At 41.5% G+C, this 23,872-nt stretch overlaps 1 protein-coding gene across 2 annotated transcripts in view; it reads left to right on the forward strand.

Annotated features, from left to right (window-relative positions):
• fbxw7 (F-box and WD repeat domain containing 7) overlaps nt 1–23,872 on the forward strand; it is a 130,404-nt gene that overhangs the window by 103,662 nt on the left and 2,870 nt on the right. For both annotated transcript variants that reach the window (XM_053479703.1, XM_053479704.1), the window contains 9 exons: nt 6,228–6,295; nt 6,473–6,614; nt 8,076–8,210; nt 13,544–13,667; nt 13,820–13,956; nt 14,610–14,723; nt 21,993–22,174; nt 22,805–23,030; nt 23,576–23,786. In XM_053479703.1, coding sequence (XP_053335678.1) covers nt 6,228–6,295; nt 6,473–6,614; nt 8,076–8,210; nt 13,544–13,667; nt 13,820–13,956; nt 14,610–14,723; nt 21,993–22,174; nt 22,805–23,030; nt 23,576–23,786 — 1,339 coding nt within the window. The remainder of the gene's footprint in view (nt 1–6,227; nt 6,296–6,472; nt 6,615–8,075; nt 8,211–13,543; nt 13,668–13,819; nt 13,957–14,609; nt 14,724–21,992; nt 22,175–22,804; nt 23,031–23,575; nt 23,787–23,872) is intronic.

A 23,872-nucleotide genomic window follows, 5' to 3' on the forward strand; every position in this document is an offset into this window, starting at 1 on the left:
AAATTTATATAGTAGTATGATTTTTAGTGGACATGGTTATAGTAGTGTAATTATTTGTAGAAATAAGTTATTACAGTAGAATGATTATTAGTAAAAACATTAGTTATAGTAATAGTTTGTTACTAGAAGTAGTATTTAAAGTAATAGTATGTTTATTGTTTTATTAGTAGCAGTAGTAATAGTAGCATGAATGTTATTTGTAGTAGTAATTATAATATGATTATTAGTAGCAATCATAGTAATAGTAGTCATAGGATCAGGGCTGCAGGGTAAAAAAAAAAAAAGAGATGGGTAAACTAAATTATTATTTTGATTTAAAATTAAGTAGCATTGAATAAATAAAGATAGATTCAATCAAAGGCACTATAGAAGATGTTTTAATATCAGCTACTGTACCAATCAAAGAACCAAGCAATCCAGCATGAAGCTCCGATTTAATAACACAAAATCACAACACAAACCTGGCTAGCCCTGTAATATACAAGAAAATTCACAACACGCGTTTATTTATGTGCTGTGCGTTCAAGGTCTTTTCCCAGCATTGCGAGTCTTGCCATTTCCACGCTTCAAAAATCATCGTGTTTCCATGTCGTCAGACTTTACCTGATCAACTAGCTGAGACAGTGAGATTGGCCACAACAGACGATGAGATTGGTCACAGTAGGCAGTTGAGGTAATATAAATGCTGGATAAGCAGTGCATTATAGAATGTACTACACTACAACTTGACCTGGCAAAATAATATGAATAACCAGAGCAATTGAGAGACTGTGCTAGGAATAACTACAGCAAATTGTAAAGCTGTTGTAACGCTAGTCTCAGAATGGGGGAGACGGGACATTGCAGAAATTTAGTAGGTTGCAGGTTTACGTACATTTAGCCTCCACTACAGCACTAAATAGGAATATTTGACATAGAAGTGGTAAGAGTAGGAGTACGTTTATTAGTAGAAATGGAAGTCGTATGATTATTTGTGGTAGTAGTGATAATAGTATGATTAATCTTTTGTATTAAGTAATAAATAGCAGTAGGACTATATGATAGGAAAACATTCTCAGTAGTAATAGTGACGGTATTCGTTTGTGTTTGTAGGATTAATAGTAGTGTGATGAGTTTGTATTGGTAACAATAATATGTTTATAATCTATTGTGGGTATGATTATTATTTTTGTGTTAGTAACAATAGTAGTAGTACAAAAGTATCATTTGTAGTTGTAGCTATAGTTCTGGTATGTTTGTTTAGTAATTTTACAAATGGATTAGTAAGTATTATTTTAGTATTAGTATTGTATGAGGGGGATGAGAATAATTATTTGAGGTAGTTGTGGTCAGAATAGTAGTACGGTTATTAGTAGAAATGGAAGTAGCATGATTTTGTGGAAGTTATAACAGTACTTTTAGTAGTAGTAGTATTAGTTTAATTGTAGTAGCACCAATTCTAGTATAATTGCAGTAGTAGTAGTTTAGTTACTTGTAATAATAGTATGATTATTAGTAGCTAATATAGTAATTGTGGTGCTATTATTAGAATTTTCTGATAGAAAAAAAATTCTAGTATGATTATCATTTGTAAGAAGTAGTAGAATAAGTAATGTAACAGTAGAACTATGATAGGAATAGATTCTTAGTAGTTATAGTGATGGTATAAGTATTAAAGTATTTGTAGAAATAATAGAAAGTAGTGTGATGCATTTGTATTAGAAACAACAATCTGATTATAGTATATTGTAGGTATAATTATTATTTTAGTATTAGTAACAATAATAGTAGTAGTACAGAGGTATCATTTGTAGGTGTAGCTGTACTTCTGTTAGTATTAGTAGGAATATCATTAGTAGTAGCAGGAGTTTACAAGTTAGCATTACATAATAGACAATATATATAGATTTTCAGTATTATTATTTGTTGCAGTAATTATAGTGGTAGAATCATTAGTTAATTTGGGTTGTTATGAGCCGTCGCAGTAATAATAGTATAATTGTTAGTAGTAATAGTAGGCATTAATGAAAAAAGAGAACCTGTTGGGTCAAAGTTCAGTGTTGGTCGAAGTGAGCGCTATGTCGTAGCTCTTCAGACAGAACTTAAAGGTTGTCGCAGTGTTAGTAAGCTCCACACACACACACACACACACACACACACACACACAACCTGACTTTCATTTGAGCCATCTATTATTGAGCAGGGAATCCCCACTGAGGCTGGTGTGTCGTTTCCACAGGAGCCCTGCGCATCAGCAACAAAGCAATAAAAAAATAACAAGGAAATTAAACCAACAGCAGCAGATTAGTCTGAGAAATATAAAATGAATAAAACGATCCGGTACGCTTGAACAGCGCATGCATAAAATAAATCCAGCAGCCAGGAATTAAAGCACACAGACGGTCATAAAAAAACACACACACACACAAAAAAAAAAAAAAAAAAAAAAAAAAAAAACCAGAAGCTGATAATCACTATTCAGGAAGGTTTTAAAAACCGCCAAGTGAAAATCTCTCGCTGATCGTAGAATCAGAAATTCAATCGCAAAAGCCATGAAACTGATCTGCTGTGTGTCAGACAGATGAGTGTGTACAGTAAAGGCAGACAGTGAGAATCATAAAGCAGTGAAAAATAACAGAGCACAACGTTTCAGCTCATTCCAGGTGGGGAAGAAACGTGAGTTCTGTACATTTGAAGCCTGCAGTGCCTGAGCCAACATGCCTATCTCATCTCTTTACACACACACACACACACACACACACACACACACACACACACACACACACGTACGCACACACGTACAATGTATATGAGGTCATCTCTCTGAGAGCAAACGGTGCGTTTAGATCTCTAAAGCTCCCTTTTAAACAAACAGACAAAGACTGTGTGTGTGTGTGTGTGTGTGTGTGCACGTGCACGTACCTCGCCTTCTAAACCAGAAAAGGGCATTTTAGGAAAGTCTGAGAGAGGGGGAAAGATGGAAAGAGACAAAGAAGAAAATAACGTCAGTAAGAGAGAAAGAGAGAAGATTTGAAAGTAAAAAAGGAGCATAGTGGAAAACTCACTGAATGTTGGGAAGATGAAAAAGAGGAGGAACATTTAATGAAAAAATTAATACCTGAAAGTAAAAAAAAAGTAAAAGACAAAAGATGGCAAGAAAAAAAAAGAATGTAAGTTAAAGAAAAAAGTACTTTTTTGGGTAATTGTGAAATAAGACAGTAAATAAAGAGGAGGAAAGGAAGTGAAATAGTGAAAAATGAGGAATAAGGGAAGATAAAAAGAGAAAGGGGGATAAAAACCTAAAAACTACAACAATTTAAAACAGCAGCAGTAATAATAAGCAAATGCAGGTGTTAGAAATAGTACAAGTGTGTGTGTGTGGGCGCGCGAGAGTGTATATACTGTATGTGTGAGAGTGCTTAACCATGTGAGTGTATGTGTATATCTGTGCGAGTGTGTGTGTCTGTGTACCCAGGTGTGAGTGTATATTTGTGTGTATGTGTGCGCGTTCCAAAGTGAGTGTATATCTGCGCGAGTGTACATCTCTGTGCGAGAGTGCTTAGCGGTGTATGTTTATCTGTGCGTGAAAGTGCTGAGCCATGAGTGTGCGAGTGTGTGTAGACAAGTGCGAGTGTACAGTATGTGTGTGCGAGAGTATTTACCAATGTGCGAGTGTATGCGCGCGAGAGTGCTTAGCAATATGCACAGCTATGCGCGATTGTGTGTGTAGGGGGGGTGTTTGTGTATATATCAGTGTTGGGGTGTGTGTATGTGCGTGTGGAAGTGTGTGTATCTGTGTGAGAGTATATCTGTGTAAGAGAGTGTGTGTATGAGTTAGTCATCGCTTACTCCAGCTCAACTATTTTTTCCTCTAAACATCTTTCGCCACATACAATGCACAAAGAGTCGCCATTGTGTGTGTGTGTGTGTGTGTGTGTGTGTGTGTGTGTGTGTGATCCGTTTAAAACACTGCACAACTAAAAATAGTTTTTATTCAAATGAGTTCACTTGTGCTGAGGACACTGAACCTTTGTTTTAGGGACGAGATGCTCCGTAGCCAGGCACCAACTATTCGCCAAAAGAGGGCCATCTGTGTGTGTGTGTGTAGTGTGTGTGTGTGTGTGTTCATGTGTGAAGGAGATGGGTTGGTGAAGAAAGAGGCCACTAAAGAATAGGGCTGCTCTATTTTTCTTTTAGAGCTGATATAAATCAACCTTTCACGCCAGCAGAGCAGCCATCGCTTATCTTGCCCTTTACGTATACTAGCTTGTGTGTGTGTGTGTGTTTGTGTGTGTGCTGTACTGTACACCACATCAAACCTTTTTAAAGTCTACTGACCCGAAAGACTGGAACCTTTAAACGCTCCATGTAATTATCAGCATCTTCTCCATCTGCTCTCCGGCTTCGTCCCAAACTAGTCCGAGTTCTCACGGTTTAAACAGCACACTCTAAGACAAGTGTCTCAGAGAGAATGTCTTTTCTTTATATAAAATTAAGAACGTTGGTGCTGTGGGTTCTGCTGGAGAAGGTTGGGTATTAGTGGGGAAAAGTGTTGTGTAATAAACAATGTTGTTGAAAGGTTGGGTTTGGTGCAGTCGGGTTCTATTGGGGGGGAAATGGGTTTAGTCTTAATAGAAAACGTTTTTTTTGTTTAGAAAGTGTGATGGAGGATGTCAGGTTTTTATAGAAAATATTGTTTAATGGGGAGGATAATGGGGTTGGGTTTTAATCAACTGTGTTTTAAATGGAGGATGTTGGTGAGTAGTGGTGTGTAGTGGAGAATGTTGGTGTGTAGTGGGGAATGTTGGTGAGGATGTTGGTGTAATGAAAATGGTAGGTATGGAGGATGATTGGTTTAAATGGAGAATGTTGGTGTGTAATGGAGAATGTTGGTGTGTAGTGGTGTGTAATGGAGAATGTTGGTGTGTAATGGAGAATGTTGGTGGGGATGTTGGTGTAATGAAAATGGTAGGTATGGAGAATGATTGGTTTAAATGGGGAATGTTGGTGAGGATGTTGGTGTGTAGTGGAGAGTTTTGGTGAGGATGTTGGATTGCAGTTCTGGATGTTGGTGTGTAGTGGAGAATGCTGGATTGTAATGGAGGATAATGGTGAGAATGATGGTTTGTAGTGGAGAATGCTGGATTGTAATGGAGGATGTTGGTTTGTAATGGACTATATGGGTTTTAATAGTGGATGGTGATGCCTGTTGGTGTTTGATGACTGAACATGTCTGTCGGTTGTTGGATAGTGGTGAGAAACTTGGATTGTAATGGAGGATAATGGTGAGAATGATGGTTTGTTGTGGAGAATGTTGGGTTGTAATGGAGAATGTTGGGTTTGATGGACTATATGGGCTTTAATGGTGGAGTCCTGTTGGTGAAAAGAACACTGGTGGCGCTGGTAATTGTTGGTGTTTAATGACTGAACATGTCTGTTGGTTGTTGGATAGTGGTGAAAATGTTTGATTGTAATGGAGAATGTTGGTTGTTTATGAAGAATATCAATATCAGATCCTGATTTTAATAAAGGATGATGGATTTTAATGGATTTATGCTTTTACTTTGTAATGGACTATATGGGTTGTAATGGTGGATGCTGATGCCTGTTGGTGACGAGAACATTTGTGGTGCTGGTAAATGTTGGTGTTTAATGACTGAACATGTCTGTCGGTTGTTGATTTTTGGTAGAACAAAATTCTAATAGGTTTTTAACTATAATCGGTTCCCTTTTACTCTCTTAGACATTTTGTATTTCATGCTAGTCTCACTCACTTTTTTTTTTTTTTTTTTTTTTTTTTTTTGCTTATCGTTTAGTCTTTGATAAGTCCCTGCATAGTTATTACATTATTATATAATAATAATTGTATACCTCTTTATGAAACTCTAACGCCAGTGGACAGTAAACATCTCTGTGATGGAGACGTGACAGAAAGTGCTTTACCCGTTAGACACAGGCTGTTATTACTGGTTATTACCGACAGCCTGGAACACGTAGGTATTTTATTTTTATTTTTTTATTTTTTTTTTTCAGCAAGTGAAAGAATGTTCCAAATACACTTTAAAAACTTTTCAAGGTCTCTTATTTGTCAGTCCCTGTTATTACGAGGTGTGCTAATGGGTTTTCGCGTGTCAACACAGGATGCTTTTGGTCTGCGATTAAAATAGTTTTTCAGCTTATATGTCCTGTACATTACATTAATACATTTATTACATATACATTTTTTTTTCTTGTGTGTTGTGTTACAGATGAAGAGGAAGTTGGATCATGGACCAGAAGTCAGACCGTTCCCTTCAGGCAAAAAGCCCTGTCCGAGGTGAGAATCGGAATCAAGTTTGTGTGTAGAACCTTACAACATTTAGAAAATGTGTGTGTGTGTATTAAATAGTTACACAAATCCTAGTTGCTTTTGTATTTAACTTTTGCTTTGAATTCATTGAAGCGTATACCACAGTGTTGAAGTTAACATTCTGGCTGTCTCTCTGCCGTCCAGTCCGACGGGTCTGGTCCCGTATCCATCCACTCCCACTACGTTCGGCGACTTGAGGGCTGCTAACGGACAGGGACAGCAGAGACGCCGCATCACCTCCATCCAGCCTCCGACGGGCTTACAGGAATGGCTCCGTACCTTCCAGGTGCGTGTCCGCGACGCTCATTATTAACGTGTTAGCGCTCCTCGTTTAACTCTTCAATTAACGCGCCGAGCATCTGGAGGATCGTCCCTCCCCTTCATAAAAAAAAAACAAAAAAAAAACGTCTGTTCTCGTGCACAAGAAGAAGCAGCAGCAGCTGAAACTCCATCACTGCAGGCCTGCTAATTACCTTCTTACTCACTCACAACAGTTTCTCTCTCATAAAGTCGGAGCCCTCAGGCTGAGATTAGGCAGCTGCCTGGACTGGCTCGACTCGGCTCGGCGCCGCAGGTCAAATTCTCAGCATCGAGTCGCGCTCGGTGCCCGTTCCTCCTAAATAAGAGCCTCAGACCTGTCCTGATCGAGCAGGTCCAGACAGCTCGGTTGAAGTGTTGACAGTAATTACAGACTATAACCCTGACGCTAGCTTGACTAGCATGGAGCATGGAGAAAACTCTACAGGTAGTGTGTGTTAAATGATGCAGCTGGGGTTGGATTTACTGATCGCTTTTTGTTTTTTTACGTTTTATCGGTTTGACTTTGTGATGTTGAACGCAACAATGAAACGCGATCCTTCTTCTTTCTTCAGGGCGGCACCGAAAACCGTCCGATGTAGCGCATTCATGTGTCACACCTCATTCCTGTCAAGCCCGAGCACCTCACGCCTCGCATGACACACGACCGAAACGTCTGATCGTGCGGCCAGGAGCTGGTCTGACTTCCTCAGGATCAAGCAGATAAAGGCGCAGATTAGCGCTCAATGACTGAGACGCTTCCGCCGTATAGATTTCAAACCGTCGCGTTAATTCCTCCTATTGACTGGCGTTTGAATCTCAGAGGAGTTTGCTATAATTTTTATTTTTATTAGTTTAGATTAGGTTTCAGGATGCTCCACATGCGCTAGCGTAACCGGGGCGGGGCAAAGGGGCGGGGTTTCTGGAACTCGGGTCGAAACCGGTAATTGGTGATGCGTAATGAGACGCGTATTTCAGGAATGCTGGTGTAGAAGAACAAAATGTGCGATGGAGTGCACGTGCACAAACAGAGTTATTTGTCCTTCTGCTTTAACGAAAACCTCATATTAGCGACGTTTGGATGCAACACATAAAGTGAAAATGTTCCCGTTACATGTTGGATAAATAATAATACAAATAAATAAATCTGTTAATTCTCTCCAGTTGGATCTGAACACTGTGTCGTTTTATGTTCAGGGTTTTATGTCGGGATTTAGTTTCCCGTCGTTTGATGAATGTGATTGTAAACGTGAAGTATTAGGGTGTGTGTGTGTGTGTAAAAGCCTGAACGGCGGTGGAATGCTCGTGTAACACAGGACAAAGATAAACTGTTATAGATATATTTCTGTGTAGTCAGAGATACACTCGGATTAGTGTTATGGTCTTGTAATACTTACATTATGTGTGTGTGTGTGTGTGTGTGTGTGTGTGTGTGTGTGTGTGTGTATAGAGTTGGAGTGGGCCGGAGAAGCTCTTGGCGCTGGATGAGTTGATAGACAGCTGTGAGCCGACGCAAGTGAAGCACATGATGCAGGTGATCGAGCCGCAGTTCCAGAGAGACTTCATCTCCCTACTGCCCAAAGAGGTACACACACACTACACACTACACACTACACACACACACACACACACTACACACACACACACACACACACACACACTACACACACACACACACTACACTACACTACACTACACACACACACACACACACACACACACACTACACACACACACACACACACACACACACTACACACACACACACACACTACACTACACTACACACACACACACACACACTACACTACACTACACTACACACACACACACTACACTACACACACACACACACTACACACTACACACACTACACTATACACACACACACACACACATACACACTACACTACACACTTTAGACACCACACTACACTACACACACACTACACTACACACACACACACACTACACTACACACTACACTACACACACACACACACACACACTACACTACACACACACTACACACACACTACACACACACACACTACACACACACACTACACACACACACTACACACTACACTACACACTACACACACACACACTACACACACACACACACTACACTACACACTACACTACACACTACACACACACACACACACTACACTACACACTACACACACACACACACACACTACACACTACACTACACACACACACTACACACACTACACACTACACACACACACTACACACACTACACTACACACTACACTACACACTACACACACACTACACTACACACTACACTACACTACACTACACTACACACTACACTACACTACACTACACTACACACTACACTACACTACACACACACTACACACTACACACACAAAACACACTACACACACACTACACACTACACACACACTACACACTACACACACACTACACACTACACTACACACACACTACACACACACACTACACACACACACACACTACACACACACACTACACACACACACACACACTACACTACACACTACACTACACACTACACTACACACTACACACACACACACACACACTACACTACACACTACACTACACACTACACTACACACTACACACACACTACACACACACTACACACACACTACACTACACTACACACACACACCACAAACTACACACTACACTACACACACACATATACACACACACACTACACTGTATACACACACACACACTACACTACACACACACTACACACACTACACTACACACTACACACACTGTATACACACACAAACTGTATACACACACAAACTGTATACACGCTACATAAGCACACACATACTACACACACACACACACACACACACACACACACACACACACACTGTATACACACTACACCACACACACACACACACACACTCTGGACACTGTATATACACTGTATATACACACACACACTGTACACACACTATATGCACACACACACACACTATATACACACACACACACTATATGCACACACACACACACTATATACACACACACACACACACTACACACACACACTGTACACACACTATATGCACACACATGCACACACATTATATACACACGCACACATTATACACATGCTACATAAACACACATACTACACATCTACACACCACACACTGTATACACGCTACATAAGCACACACATACTACACACACACTACATACACACTGTATACACACTACACACACTCTGTACACAAACTGTATACACACACTGGGGCACAAGCACACATACATAAGCACACACATACTACACACACACTATATACACACTGTATACACACTACACACACTCTGTACACAAACTGTATACACACTACATAAGCACACACATACTACACACACACTACATAAGCAGACCCTGTATACACACTACACACATACTACATACACACACTGTATACACACTACATAAGCACACACATACTACACACACACTACATAAGCACACACTGTATACACACTACACACATACTACATACACGCACTACATACACACACTGTATACACACTACATAAGCACACATACTACACACATACTACACACACACTAGATACACACACTCTAAACACACGCATGCTACTGTACATAAACGCATACTACACACTGCATACACACGGACACTACATAAGCACACACTGTTTACACACACTGTCTACACACACTGTAAACACACACTGTAAACACACACTGTATACACACTATATGCTGGCTAAATAAACACAAACGCATACTATACACACACACTACACCAAAGCAGATTATACACACTACTCTCTCTTTTTCTCTCTCTCCACACATACAGTATACACACACACTATAAACATATTTCACTCAAACACTATATAGACACTACACACTCACACTATATGCACAATAAACTAGATATAGTATAATAGTGTACACACACACACACACAACTGTATAAACACTTTGTATACACTATACACACAGACACACACATATACATATATATATATATATATATACATAATGTGTGTTTAAATATATACTACACACACACACACACATTACTCTGTATATACACACTATCTACCCTACACACACACACACACACACACACACACACACACACACACACATTACTCTGTATATACACACTATCTACCCTACACACACACACACACACACACACACACACACACACACACACACACTTCTGCACAACCCTTTGAGTTTATCCCTCACATTGTACGGTGGTAACCCTCATCATATCTCTCACACACACACACTTTACTAATGTGTGTTTCCTTGTGCTCAAAGTATTGGCACCCCCTCCATTCCTCCAGTGTGTTACTGAATGCTGAAAAGTTATTATTAATAAATTTTTTGTAGCTGTGTGTTACTGTGTTAGTGTTACCACACACACACACACACAAACACACACACACACACACACACACACACACACACACAGTGAGAGGGTTTTATAGCTGATGTATAACAAGGACGTACTCAGTTCACTAACACACTCTCACACACTCACTGGCTCCACCATAGGTGCTACAACAAAACCCGCTTTCCATCTAATATGATGTAATACATGAGCCATCTGCCCTCACACACACACACACACACACACACACACACACACACACACACACACACGTCCACGTACACAGACCCTTCTTTGTTTTCGCATGTTTGCCGGAGTGAAAGCTGACAGTTCTCTCTCTTTCATTGTACTACCTCTCTTACTACAGGTCTTTCCTGATTTTCATCACCTGCCCCTATACACACACACACACACACACACACACACACACACACACACATACACACACACACAGACAGTTATTGTGCATGTGAGGAAGGGAAATGCCAGAGGCTTATAAGAGCTAAATACCTCCTGCTCTTTAATAAAACTCTATTATTTCTACCAGTCTCCAGAGTAGATTACATAACCATAACTAATCTCTCTCACACACACACACACACACACACACACACACACACACACACACACACGCTCTCTCTATCTCTCTTACTCCCTCAACCTCTCTTCCGCTTCTTGTCCTTATCTGTCTCTCTCCATCTATACCTGCAGTCTCTCTCTCCTTCTCTCCTTGCTTTCTCAGTTCTTCTCATTTTCTCTCTTTCCTTTTCTCTCCCTCCTTCTTTTTGTCTTTTCGTGGATTCTTCTCTCGCTCTCACATTTGTAAATCTCTCTCTCTCTCTCTCAAGATTCAAAGATTAAAATTTTTTACATTTGTACCGCCAAAGCTTAGAAATAAAGCAAAAGGAATTAACAGGAGACGATAGAAAAGAAAAGAATGGTATAAAAAGATTAATAAGTAAATATATATTCAAATCAAAGAGCACCGACGTGTAGTTAAAGTCAAGGATAAAGGGACTCGTGAAGGTTATAATAAGAAAGGATATGTACATGATAATAATAATAATAATAATAACTGATACAGTAATGGTAATATAATTATAATAAATTCTCTCTCTCTCTTTTCCCCCTCTCCCTCTTAATTGGTATATGATGCAAAACACACACGTTCTCTCGCCCTCGGTTTCTCTCTCTTTTCCCCTGCTGTTTACCCTCTCTCTCTCTCTCTCTCTCTCTCTCTCTCTCTCTCTCTCTCTCTCTCTTCATATATTTCTCCGCCTCTCTCTCAGTTCAGAAGAGCTTTATTGGACATAACATAAATATTACATTGTTGCCAAAACAATTATAAAACATTAGTTACATTATAAATAACATCAAAGTTTGTCAACATTTATAGATATAAACATATTAGATATGAAAGAATAGTAAAAATAAATAAATATATAGCATCAATATGAAGAGTAGTGATATTAAATTGTATTTAGTTATAGATATTCAGGTATTATATTAGATATATATATATATATATACACTGTATATTAGATATTCTCACTTCATCATTCTCTTTCCCAGTATCTGTTTTCTCCTCTCTCTCTCTCTCTCTCTCTCTCTACACCTTCATCTCTCTATCTATACATCTGTACCTGTAGTCTCTCCTCTCCCCTCTCTCTCTCTCTCTCCCTCTCTCTCTCTCTGATTTCTCTCTTTATTTTATTTCTCCCCTTCTTGTCATTCCCAAGATCTCTCTCTCTCTCTCTCTCTCTCTCTCTCTCTCTCTCATTTTTCTTTCTTTTTTAATAAACTCCTGCTCATTTTTTTCTCTCTTAATCTCTTTCTTTATTGGTATGAAGTGTAAAAAATTATTAAACAGGGCCTACACACACACACACACACACACATTAGTTTTCTATTCGTTTTAGCACTTATTATTTATTTTCGCTCTTACAATTTTCTCTCACACACACACACACACACACACACACACACACACACCCACACACGTTCTCTTGCTCTCTTTTTCTCTGCCCTATCGCTCTCACCCTCCAGCTCTCTCTCTCTCTCACTCTCTCTCTCTCTCACTCTACTGTACATCTTTTTCCCAGTAACTCTTTTCTTCCCTTCTTCTCTTCCTCTTTACATCCGTATCCACAGTCTCTCTCTCCTTCTTCTCTATCTGTGGTTCTCTCCCTCTCCCTGCTTAGTCTTCCCAATTTCTCTCTCTTCCCTTCTCTCGCTCCCACATGTTTCTCTCACTCTCTTCCCTTTTTTTTTTCTTTCTTTTTTGGTATGAAGTGTAAAAGATTATTAAACAGGGCATGTATTTACATCTTACACACACTTGAAAGTTGTTTACACGTGCTTTATTGTTCTATTATGTTTTTTCTCTTATTATTTTTCACTTGGGTTGTAACAGATTGATCATCTCTCTCTCTCTCTCTCTTTCTCTCTCTCTCTCTCTCTCTCTGTCCAGTTGGCTCTGTATGTTCTGTCCTTCTTGGAGCCGAAGGATTTGCTCCAGGCCGCTCAGACGTGTCGATACTGGCGCATCCTGGCGGAGGACAACCTGCTCTGGAGGGAGAAATGCAGAGAAGAAGGTAAAAGAGGAAAGAATAATAATGATAATAATAATCATAATAATAATAATAGTTGTGTGTGTGTGAGAGGAAACACTTCAGTCAAGAGCTCCAGTATATGATAAACCTGAGATTTGATTTATTTTAATTTCGTGTGTGTGTGTGTGTGTCAGGTATCGACGAGCCGTTACACATCAAGAGGAGGAAGGTGGTGAAGCCCGGGTTCAGTCACAGCCCGTGGAAGAGCGCCTACATCAGACAACACCGCATCGACACCAACTGGAGGAGAGGAGAGATCAAATCACCTAAGGTACACACACACACACACACACACACACCTCGCTTTCCTTTCCATATTCTCTCCGTCTAGCTCTCACACACTTTTTTTTTTTTTCTCTTTCACTTCTCCATCTGTTGTGTGTGTGTGTGTGTGTGTGTGTGTGTGTGTGAGAGAGGCCATGACTGCAATTCCTCTCTGACACTTTAAAGATGCTGTGTCATTCGCTGCCTCAGCAGATTCATCACACACACACACACACACACACACACACACACACACACACACACACGCCTGCTGCTGCAGGATCACACACACCCTCCTGCTTTCATCTTTTCTCTCAGTGTGACGCTGCAGCTCCACTTCTCCTCACTTTCATTTCATTACTGTGCAGAATGTTTATTATAATAATGTTCATCTGAATTAAAGTAATAATAATAATAATTAAACAGAAGACACACACACACACACACACACACACACACACACACACACAGAGAGACACAGTGAGCGGTAACGGGTGATGATGAAACTAAATAGAATTATACTGGAATTAAAGTAAGACTGGCTTTAAAGCTGATAGGAGTTTTTCTTGTGTGTGCAAGTTGTATTTACTCGTTCTCTCTCTCTCTCTCTCTCACACACACACACACACACACACACACACACACACTTACTCTGAGCAGGTGCTGAAAGGACATGATGATCACGTCATCACGTGTCTACAGTTTTGTGGAAATCGTATCGTTAGCGGATCAGACGACAACACGCTCAAAGTCTGGTCTGCAGTCACGGGAAAGGTGAGCGCAATACACTCGTCTATCTGTGTGTGTGTGTGTGTGTGTGTGTGTGTGTGTGTGTGTGTGTGTGTGCGTGTCCTCTATCTATAACACACACTCGTTATAACTACACACTCGACACAATCCTAACACACACTCAATATAACTACACACTCGTCACAATCCTAACACACACTCGTTATAGCTACACACTCGCTACAATCCTAACACACACTCGTTATAACTACACACTCGCTACAATCCTAACACACACTCGTTATAGCTACACACTCGCTACAATCCTAACACACACTCGTTATAACTACACACTCGCTACAATCCTAACACACACTCGTTATAACTACACACTCGCTACAATCCTAACACACACTCGTTATAACTACACACTCGCTACAATCCTAACACACACTCGTTATAACTACACACTCGTCACAATCCTAACACACACTCGTTATAACTACACACTCGTCACAATCCTAACACACACTCGTTATAACTACACACTCGTCACAATCCTAACACACACTCGTTATAACTACACACTCGACACAATCCTAACACACACTCGTTATAACTACACACTCGTCACAATCCTAACACACACTCGTTATAACTACACACTCGTCACAATCCTAACACACACTCGTTATAACTACACACTCCCTACAGTCCTAACACACACTCATTATAACTACACACTCGCTACAATCCTAACACACACTCATTATAACTACACACTCGCTACAATCCTAACACACACTCATTATAACTACACACTCGCTACAATCCTAACACACACTCATTATAACTACACACTCGTCACAATCCTAACACACACTCATTATAACTACACACTCGTCACAATCCTAACACACACACTCAATATAACTACACACTCGACACAATCCTAACACACACTCGTTATAACTACACACTCGCTACAATCCTAACACACACTCATTATAACTACACACCCGTCATAATCCTACTACACACTCGCTACAATCCTAACACACACTCGTTATAACTACACACTCGACAGAATCCTAACACACACTCGTTATAACTACACACTCGTCACAATCCTTACACACACTCATTATAACTACACACTCGTCACAATCCTAACACACACTCGTTATAACTACACACTCGATACAATCCTAACACACACTCGTTATAACTACACACTCGTCACAATCCTAACACGCACTCGTTATAACTACACACTCGTCACAATCCTAACACACACTCATTATAACTACACACTCGTCACAATCCTAACACACACTCGTTATAACTACACACTCGATACAATCCTAACACACACTCGTTATAACTACACACTCGATACAATCCTAACACACACTCGTTATAACTACACACTCGTCACAATCCTAACACACACTCGTTATAACTACACACTCGTCACAATCCTAACACACACTCGTTATAACTACACACTCCCTACAGTCCTAACACACACTCGTTATAACTACACACTCCCTACAGTCCTAACACACACTCATTATAACTACACACTCGCTACAATCCTAACACACACTCATTATAACTACACACTCGCTACAATCCTAACACACACTCGTTATAACTACACACTCGTCACAATCCTAACACACACTCGTTATAACTACACACTCGACACAATCCTAACACACACACTCAATATAACTACACACTCGACACAATCCTAACACACACTCGTTATAACTACACACTCGCTACAATCCTAACACACACTCATTATAACTACACACTCGTTATAACTACACACTCGCTACAATCCTAACACACACTCGTTATAACTACACACTCGTCACAATCCTAACACGCACTCGTTATAACTACACACTCGTCACAATCCTAACACACACTCATTATAACTACACACTCGTCACAATCCTAACACACACTCGTTATAACTACACACTCGATACAATCCTAACACACACTCGTTATAACTACACACTCGTCACAATCCTAACACGCACTCGTTATAACTACACACTCGTCACAATCCTAACACACACTCATTATAACTACACACTCGTCACAATCCTAACACACACTCGTTATAACTACACACTCGATACAATCCTAACACACACTCGTTATAACTACACACTCGATACAATCCTAACACACACTCGTTATAACTACACACTCGACACAATCCTAACACACACTCATTATAACTACACACTCGTCACAATCCTAACACGCACTCGTTATAACTACACACTCGTCACAATCCTAACACACACTCGTTATAACTACACACTCGCTACAATCCTAACACACACTCGTTATAACTACACACTCGTCACAATCCTAACACACACTCGTTATAACTACACACTCGTCACAATCCTAACACACACTCGTTATAACTACACACTCGCTACAATCCTAACACACTGTGTTAGTCCTTACACACTGTACTCTTTCCTAATGTGTTCTGCTTTAGTTCTACACCTTGATGTCAGTGTGTGTTGAGTGTGTGTTGAGTGTGTGTGTTGTGTGTGTCTCACACTCTAAGCTGCAGGAAGCAGTGTGTCGTGTTATTTCCCGTTTCCCCGTTTCCCCCTGATCGCTCTGCGAGCCGACACTGAACTCAGCCGTGAAAACTCGACATCCGCATCGGCATTAATTATTTACAGGGAACACACACTCAGTGCTCAGGGCTGGACAGTGTGTGTGTCCGTGTGTGTGTGTGTGTGTGTTTCTTTATTTATAGCCTCCGCTATCACTCCGTTTTTACACAGTTTTCCTTTTGTCTCTCTCTCACATTGTGTCTGATTCTATGTTGATATATTACACACTCATGTAGGAGCAGTGTGCAATGTGTGTGTGTGTGTGTGTGTGTGTGTGTGTTCTAACACCACACTCCAGTTCATCATATAATAGCCTTAAAAGTTTAAACCGTTGTACATTAGGAGTGTGTGTGGTTTTTTTCCTCCACATTAGACTTTAGGCTTTTTATTATCCTTCAGCTCCCTCGCTCTCTCTAACTCTCCATCTGTCTCCTGCTCTTTCTGTCTCACGCTCTCTATCACTCTCACCTTTTCTCGCCCTGCGTCTCCGTTTCTGACTCTATCTTCTCTCTCTGTCTTTCTCTTTTACTCTTTCTTTCTGTTTCTTTCTGTTTCTCTCATTTTTTTTCAATCTCTTCTGTTTCTTATTTCTCTCTTTGTTTCTTTCTCTCTTTGTTTCTTTTTCTCTCTCTCTTTTTCTTTCTCTCTTCTGCTGTCTCTTCTGTTTCTCTCTCTCTCCCTTTATTTTGTGCTGTAGAATGTCATGAACAGAGCGAATGGTTGAAATTCTTTTTGTGCTCCGAGCTCATTAAACACACTCCACCGTGGGTCTTCATTATTTCGCAGCATTTCAGTTTCACCCCGAGACCAGCCTGAGTCTCCGTCTCTCTGTCTGTCCGTCTCGGTCTCATGTATAATAAAGCTGAGTGTTGTGTGTGTGTGTGTGTGTGTGTGTGTGAGCTCTCAGCCCGCACTATTTCACTCTTCTGTCGTGTCACTCTACGCCTGCACCGCTGGAATACGTCCCCCTTATATCCAGATAATGAACCATACGATAAATCACGCGCCGCGCCGTCCTGGTTTCCGCTAATCGACCCTTGACCTTTCGGTCAGAGCTCCGATAACGATGTGTAACAGAATTAGACGGCAGTTAACGAAGGAGAATCGAATTACAGATCCTGCGGCGCGTGTTTACGCATCCCGACGCACGCCGCTAATCCGATCACGACCCCCGTAGAACCGAATCAGAAGCTGCACGGCATCATGGGTAATGCGCTGTTATACAGGGCTGAACTCGGCGGCGAAGTCAACGGACCTGATTACACAGAACCTTCCGTATTTACTGATAAACAGGCGAGGTTTTTATTTACGGTCGGGTCGGGGGATAGAGGCGGGTCAGCAGGAGAAGGCAAGTGTTAGCATAGGGTGTGTGTGTGTGTGTGTGTCCTGACCACAGGATCCTGTGGTGGGCGGAAGATTGCGGCGTGCTGCAGTCTGCATGTAAAGAACTTGGGGATCAGCCAAAGGTGCAGCGTGACTCAGAGAGAGAGAGAGAGGGGAGGAACAAGGGAAGAGGAATAAGAGTGTGTGTGTGTGTGTGTGTGTGTGTGTGTGTGTGATGGGTTCAAAATGTAAATGGACAGAAAGATGAAAGACACAGCAATAGGTGTGATTACGAGAATACGAAATGGAGGACAGCAGTGACCGATATAATGGAGGGGGAAAGAGAAGTTTAGAGAACGAGAGAGAAAGTAGCAAAAAGAAAAAAAAAAGAGAACGTGAGACAGAAGGATAGAGAGAGACGAAGAGGTACAGACAGAGAAATAAAGCAAGAGATCGACAAAGAGAGATGGATGGATAAGACTGGCCGAAAGAGTGATGGACAGGCAGAGAGGGAGAGGCAGACAGCCAATGAGGCAAAGATAGAGAGATAAAGAGAGACAGAGGGAGACGGACAACAAGAGGCACAAAGGGAAGGACAGAAAGAGAGAGACCGACAGAGAGAGGTAAGAAAGAAAGATGGAACAGGACAGAAATCGGGCGAGATGGACGAGAGAGTGAGAAGTAAAAAGAGCGAGAGAGAGAGAGATTGGGTGACAGACAGACAGACGAAGCAAGATGGACAGATGGGCTATAGATGACTGGAAAGAGTGAGACAGGCAGAGATGGTCAGACAAAAGAGAGAGACAGAAAGAGAAAGACAGACAGAGAAAGTTTTATTTATTTTTTATTGTTTGCCTTGTGGTTGTCTGCGAGCTTTGCTGGTTTAGAAAGCTCAACACACACACACACACACACACACACACCGAGAAAGAGAGAGCTTACTCGCTATGAACTCCACATTAATGGGTGATGATTTATATACGTGTCATACGTGTGTGTGTGTGTGTGTGTGTAAACATGAGCCTTCAGTACGGCCACCAAACATGACTCAGCAAATCTCCAGTAATTTTCCACTGAAAAGGAATCGAACCTGGAGTTAAACAGATTCTCTCTCGGGATCTTAACCTTAACCTTAATCCTAAACCTGAAGGAGCTTTTGTAAAGGAAATCCATTTTAACATAGAAGTATGTGACACAAGTGTGTGTGTGTGTGTGTCTCTCTCACAGAGTAAACCTTTGGCACACCGTTTGCTTCGGTATTAAAACATGATGCACCATATCATGAGGGTGCCAATACTTTTGTTCGTTTCTTCTCTTGGGGGGGCGGATACAGTAACGGTGCACGTTTACACACAGTGTACAGCACTAGCGGGGTTTACCCAGCGTAGGGTGACTGCAAATCAGACAGGAGGCTCTATGACATCAGCAAAATGACATAGCTATTACATCATCGGCATTACTATGATGGTGCTGATTTCTAAAAGTGCTGATGTCATTGCGTGAAGGGCCCTCTTGTCTCTAATTTACATTTTAAAATTTAAATATATCTCATTTTATTTTATTTTTTTTAAGTTTCTCCCTATTCAAGAAGAAGCCATCAAGGACGCGCGTGTTTTGAAGAGAGTTTTCCCGCCGTCACTCGTACGCGGCGCTTTTCATCCGACCGAAAGGGCTCATACATAATTAATCAAGGTGCTCGTTAATATTCATGAGTTTGAGTGTAATTGATGCTTAACGATGGTGAAGAAAGTCAACACGCGTCTCCTGTAACGTCTCCCATTCAAACCCCACCACCCTCACGTCGTGTCCAGCACGCGCTAATTGGCTTGTTTTAGTTAATTAAACGCCGCGTTGTTTAGCGAGTCGGCAACAACAGTTTAATAACACAAATGAGACGCATCGGTTTTGATCCGTTCCGAGGTTAAACTGCAGGGACGGCCGGCGGTTCTGCAGATTAACGACGCGGCGATGTCGATCATAACGGAGGCGAACGCAATTACTCCTCACGCTGGTCTTATTATTATTATTATCATTATTATTATTATTTTCACCCCTTCTGTTTTATCGTCCTCCACCCAAAGGTTCTGTTCAGGGTCATAAAGCAGATGACGATGATGAGGTCTCTCACACTTTCTCTCTCTCCTTCTCTCTCTCCTTCTCTCTCACACACACACATCTGGCAGTTTGTGACTCGGGGAAACGAAATTGAATTTATTGGTTTTAATTAAATCTGGAGGAACCGTTCCTCAGGCTCTCGCAGTGAGACATTTCTGTTATTGCTGCGATCGATATCCAGTCCGTCCAGCGTCAAGATGGAGAGCGCGTCCACTCTGCCCGCGTTCACCTTCCACAGGCTCGGAAGGCCTCAGACGCTGCACAGTTGCCGTGGCTCATTCACGAACTCACAATCACGCTTTAAGATAATTAACGGCTCTCACGAGGAAGTGAGGATTCTTCACGCTTTTCCTGTTTCTTGTTTATGTGAATAAACAACATTTATTACCTCGTTAACTTTAGCGATTTTAATAGCACGTAATTATTCATAATCATCTTGTCAAACCCTGATTTTAAGGTCCCGTGATAAAAAATTAAAATAAAAAAATTCTCCTGGTCGATTGACATCACAAGTAAGACTTGGCTACCTAAGACTTTTTGGATTACGTAATCACCTACGACTCCGCTACAAACTCATCCTAATTAGTAGTTTAGCTCTCAGTGTTGGATTTAGACCTTTTTAAAGCTCAAGTCAAAACAACTTCCGCACTATAATAACTTAATTTTTTTTGGTATAGAATGAATATAATAGGTGAATGTGTTTGCATTTAAAGTTGTGAAATGTTGCAGTTCTTCTATAATCCTACAGGGGGCTTACAACAACTTGTAACCAAACCTGAAAGACAAAAAAAAAACAGTTTTATGTTGTTTTTTTAAATCGTAATGCTTACAGAATCGCAATACAAACCGATTCGACCCTCAGTATCGCGATATCGTATCGGCGCACCCCCGGAGATTCCCGTCCCTAATATGTACAGCTGTCAAACTCGTCTGCGGTGAAGACGCCGGAGCGAGAAAGTGTTGCGTCCTTTGGCTTCGGGTGCGTTTTACAGCCGTGCTTCAGTCGGAAAAGAGCGCGTCGTATCCTCTCAGCTGCGCACCCCACGTTATCAATCAGGGAGATCTTCCACAGCGGTGTCATTTATCAGAGGATCGTTAGCCGGGTGACGAGCGAGGACGGTTCTTTATGTGTCTCTGCGTTCGTCCTTGTCCTCCAGCACTGTGTTATGATATCAGACTTCTAAATCCGTACGTATGTGTTTGCGTGTGTGTGCAGTGTTTGCGGACGCTAGTCGGACACACGGGTGGCGTCTGGTCGTCTCAGATGAGAGACAACATCATCATCAGCGGGTCGACGGACCGGACCCTGAAAGTGTGGAACGCGGAGACGGGCGAGTGTATTCACACGCTGTACGGACACACCTCCACCGTGCGCTGCATGCACCTCCATGAAAAAAGGTACACACACACACACATTAGTTCAGGTTCAACAGGGATCATTAAAGCTCTGTTCCGTCCAATCTTTCACATTGATACGAAGACGTGAAGAAACACACCATCTAAACACACCATCTAAAAAATAAAGAAAAAACACCTTTTTTTTGTTTTGTTTTCCCTCAGACTTTAATCAGGAAGCTAATCCCCTGAATGATCCTGGTTACGTAACCCACGCGTGCATTTACTCAACCATTTTTATTTTTTTATTTTATTTTTTGTGCCTTCTCGCCCACGAGCTGTCATCACGCAAAACACACGGGGAAAAATTGACGCTAAGAGGCTTAACTAGGCATTTTGGAGCGAAAAAAACACACTGGGTATAAAAAGCAAGACTTATTTATAGATAAATAAACGTTCTGTATATGTATATTAATGACTAGTGGTGTGTGTGTGTGTCTCTTGTTTTTATTGCCATTTATTAAACTGCGTGTTTAACCACACACACACACACACACACGGGCTGTTCAGCGTCTATTATCATTTGTTATCCATGCGTAGGGAAACACTGACAGATGAATGAAGGCTTGTTTGTGTGTAAGAGACATCCTCATCACCTCCGTCTCTCTCTCTCTTTGTCTCTGTGTCTCTCAGGGTGGTGAGCGGCTCCCGGGACGCGACGCTGCGCGTGTGGGACATCGACTCGGGCCAGTGTCTGCACGTGCTGATGGGTCACGTGGCGGCGGTGCGCTGCGTGCAGTACGACGGGCGGCGCGTGGTCAGCGGCGCCTACGACTTCATGGTCAAAGTGTGGGACCCTGAAACCGAGACGTGCTTACACACACTGCAGGGACACACCAACCGCGTCTACTCACTACAGGTAACACGCACACACGAGACGCGTAACTCTTACACTTCCGTCAGGTGCAGATCGTGATACAAAACTTTAAATCCGCAGCGTGTTTAACACTTTGTTCTTCCGCGCTCTAATACATTCTGGACGTTGTTAGCCGCGATCATGCGCGATACACCAGATATAGTTTTTATTATTAATTATTCATGTTAAAAAAAAAAAACACACCAGTTCAATCTGAGTTTCCTTTTGAACTGTAATGATTGCATTTCGAAATGAGTAACAGTTCAGTGTGTGTGTGTGTGTGCACGTGTGTGTGCGCGCCAAGACGAGGTCTGCTTCTTCATACCGTAATTAATCCCATCAGCTCCAAACCTGATTTTTCACTATAATAACGCTAATTAGCGATCTAATCCAATAAGCTGATACAAAAAGAGCGAGACTGTTCCAGGAAGACGCGTAGGCGTGTAGTTGGTTAATAATAAAGCGTGATGCACCAAGGGTGCTCAAACTTTTAAGTATTTCTTAACCGTCCCGTTTTTTTTTTTCCTTCTGTTTCTTCTTCTCGCCAGTTCGACGGCGTGCACGTGGTCAGCGGGTCGTTAGACACGTCCATCCGCGTGTGGGACGTCGAGACGGGGAACTGCATACACACTCTGACGGGACACCAGTCCCTCACCAGCGGCATGGAGCTCAAAGACAACATCCTGGTGTCGGGGAACGCCGACTCGACCGTCAAAATCTGGGACATAAAGACGGGACAGTGTCTCCAGACGCTGCAAGGTGGGTGTCCAGACCTGAACAAAACTCTAACGATATATTACAGAAATGATGCTAGCATAGTGTTTGTCTGTCAGCGTCATACGCTA

Source organism: Clarias gariepinus, chromosome 20 (genome assembly GCF_024256425.1).
Source record: "Clarias gariepinus isolate MV-2021 ecotype Netherlands chromosome 20, CGAR_prim_01v2, whole genome shotgun sequence".
Lineage (NCBI taxonomy): Eukaryota > Metazoa > Chordata > Actinopteri > Siluriformes > Clariidae > Clarias > Clarias gariepinus.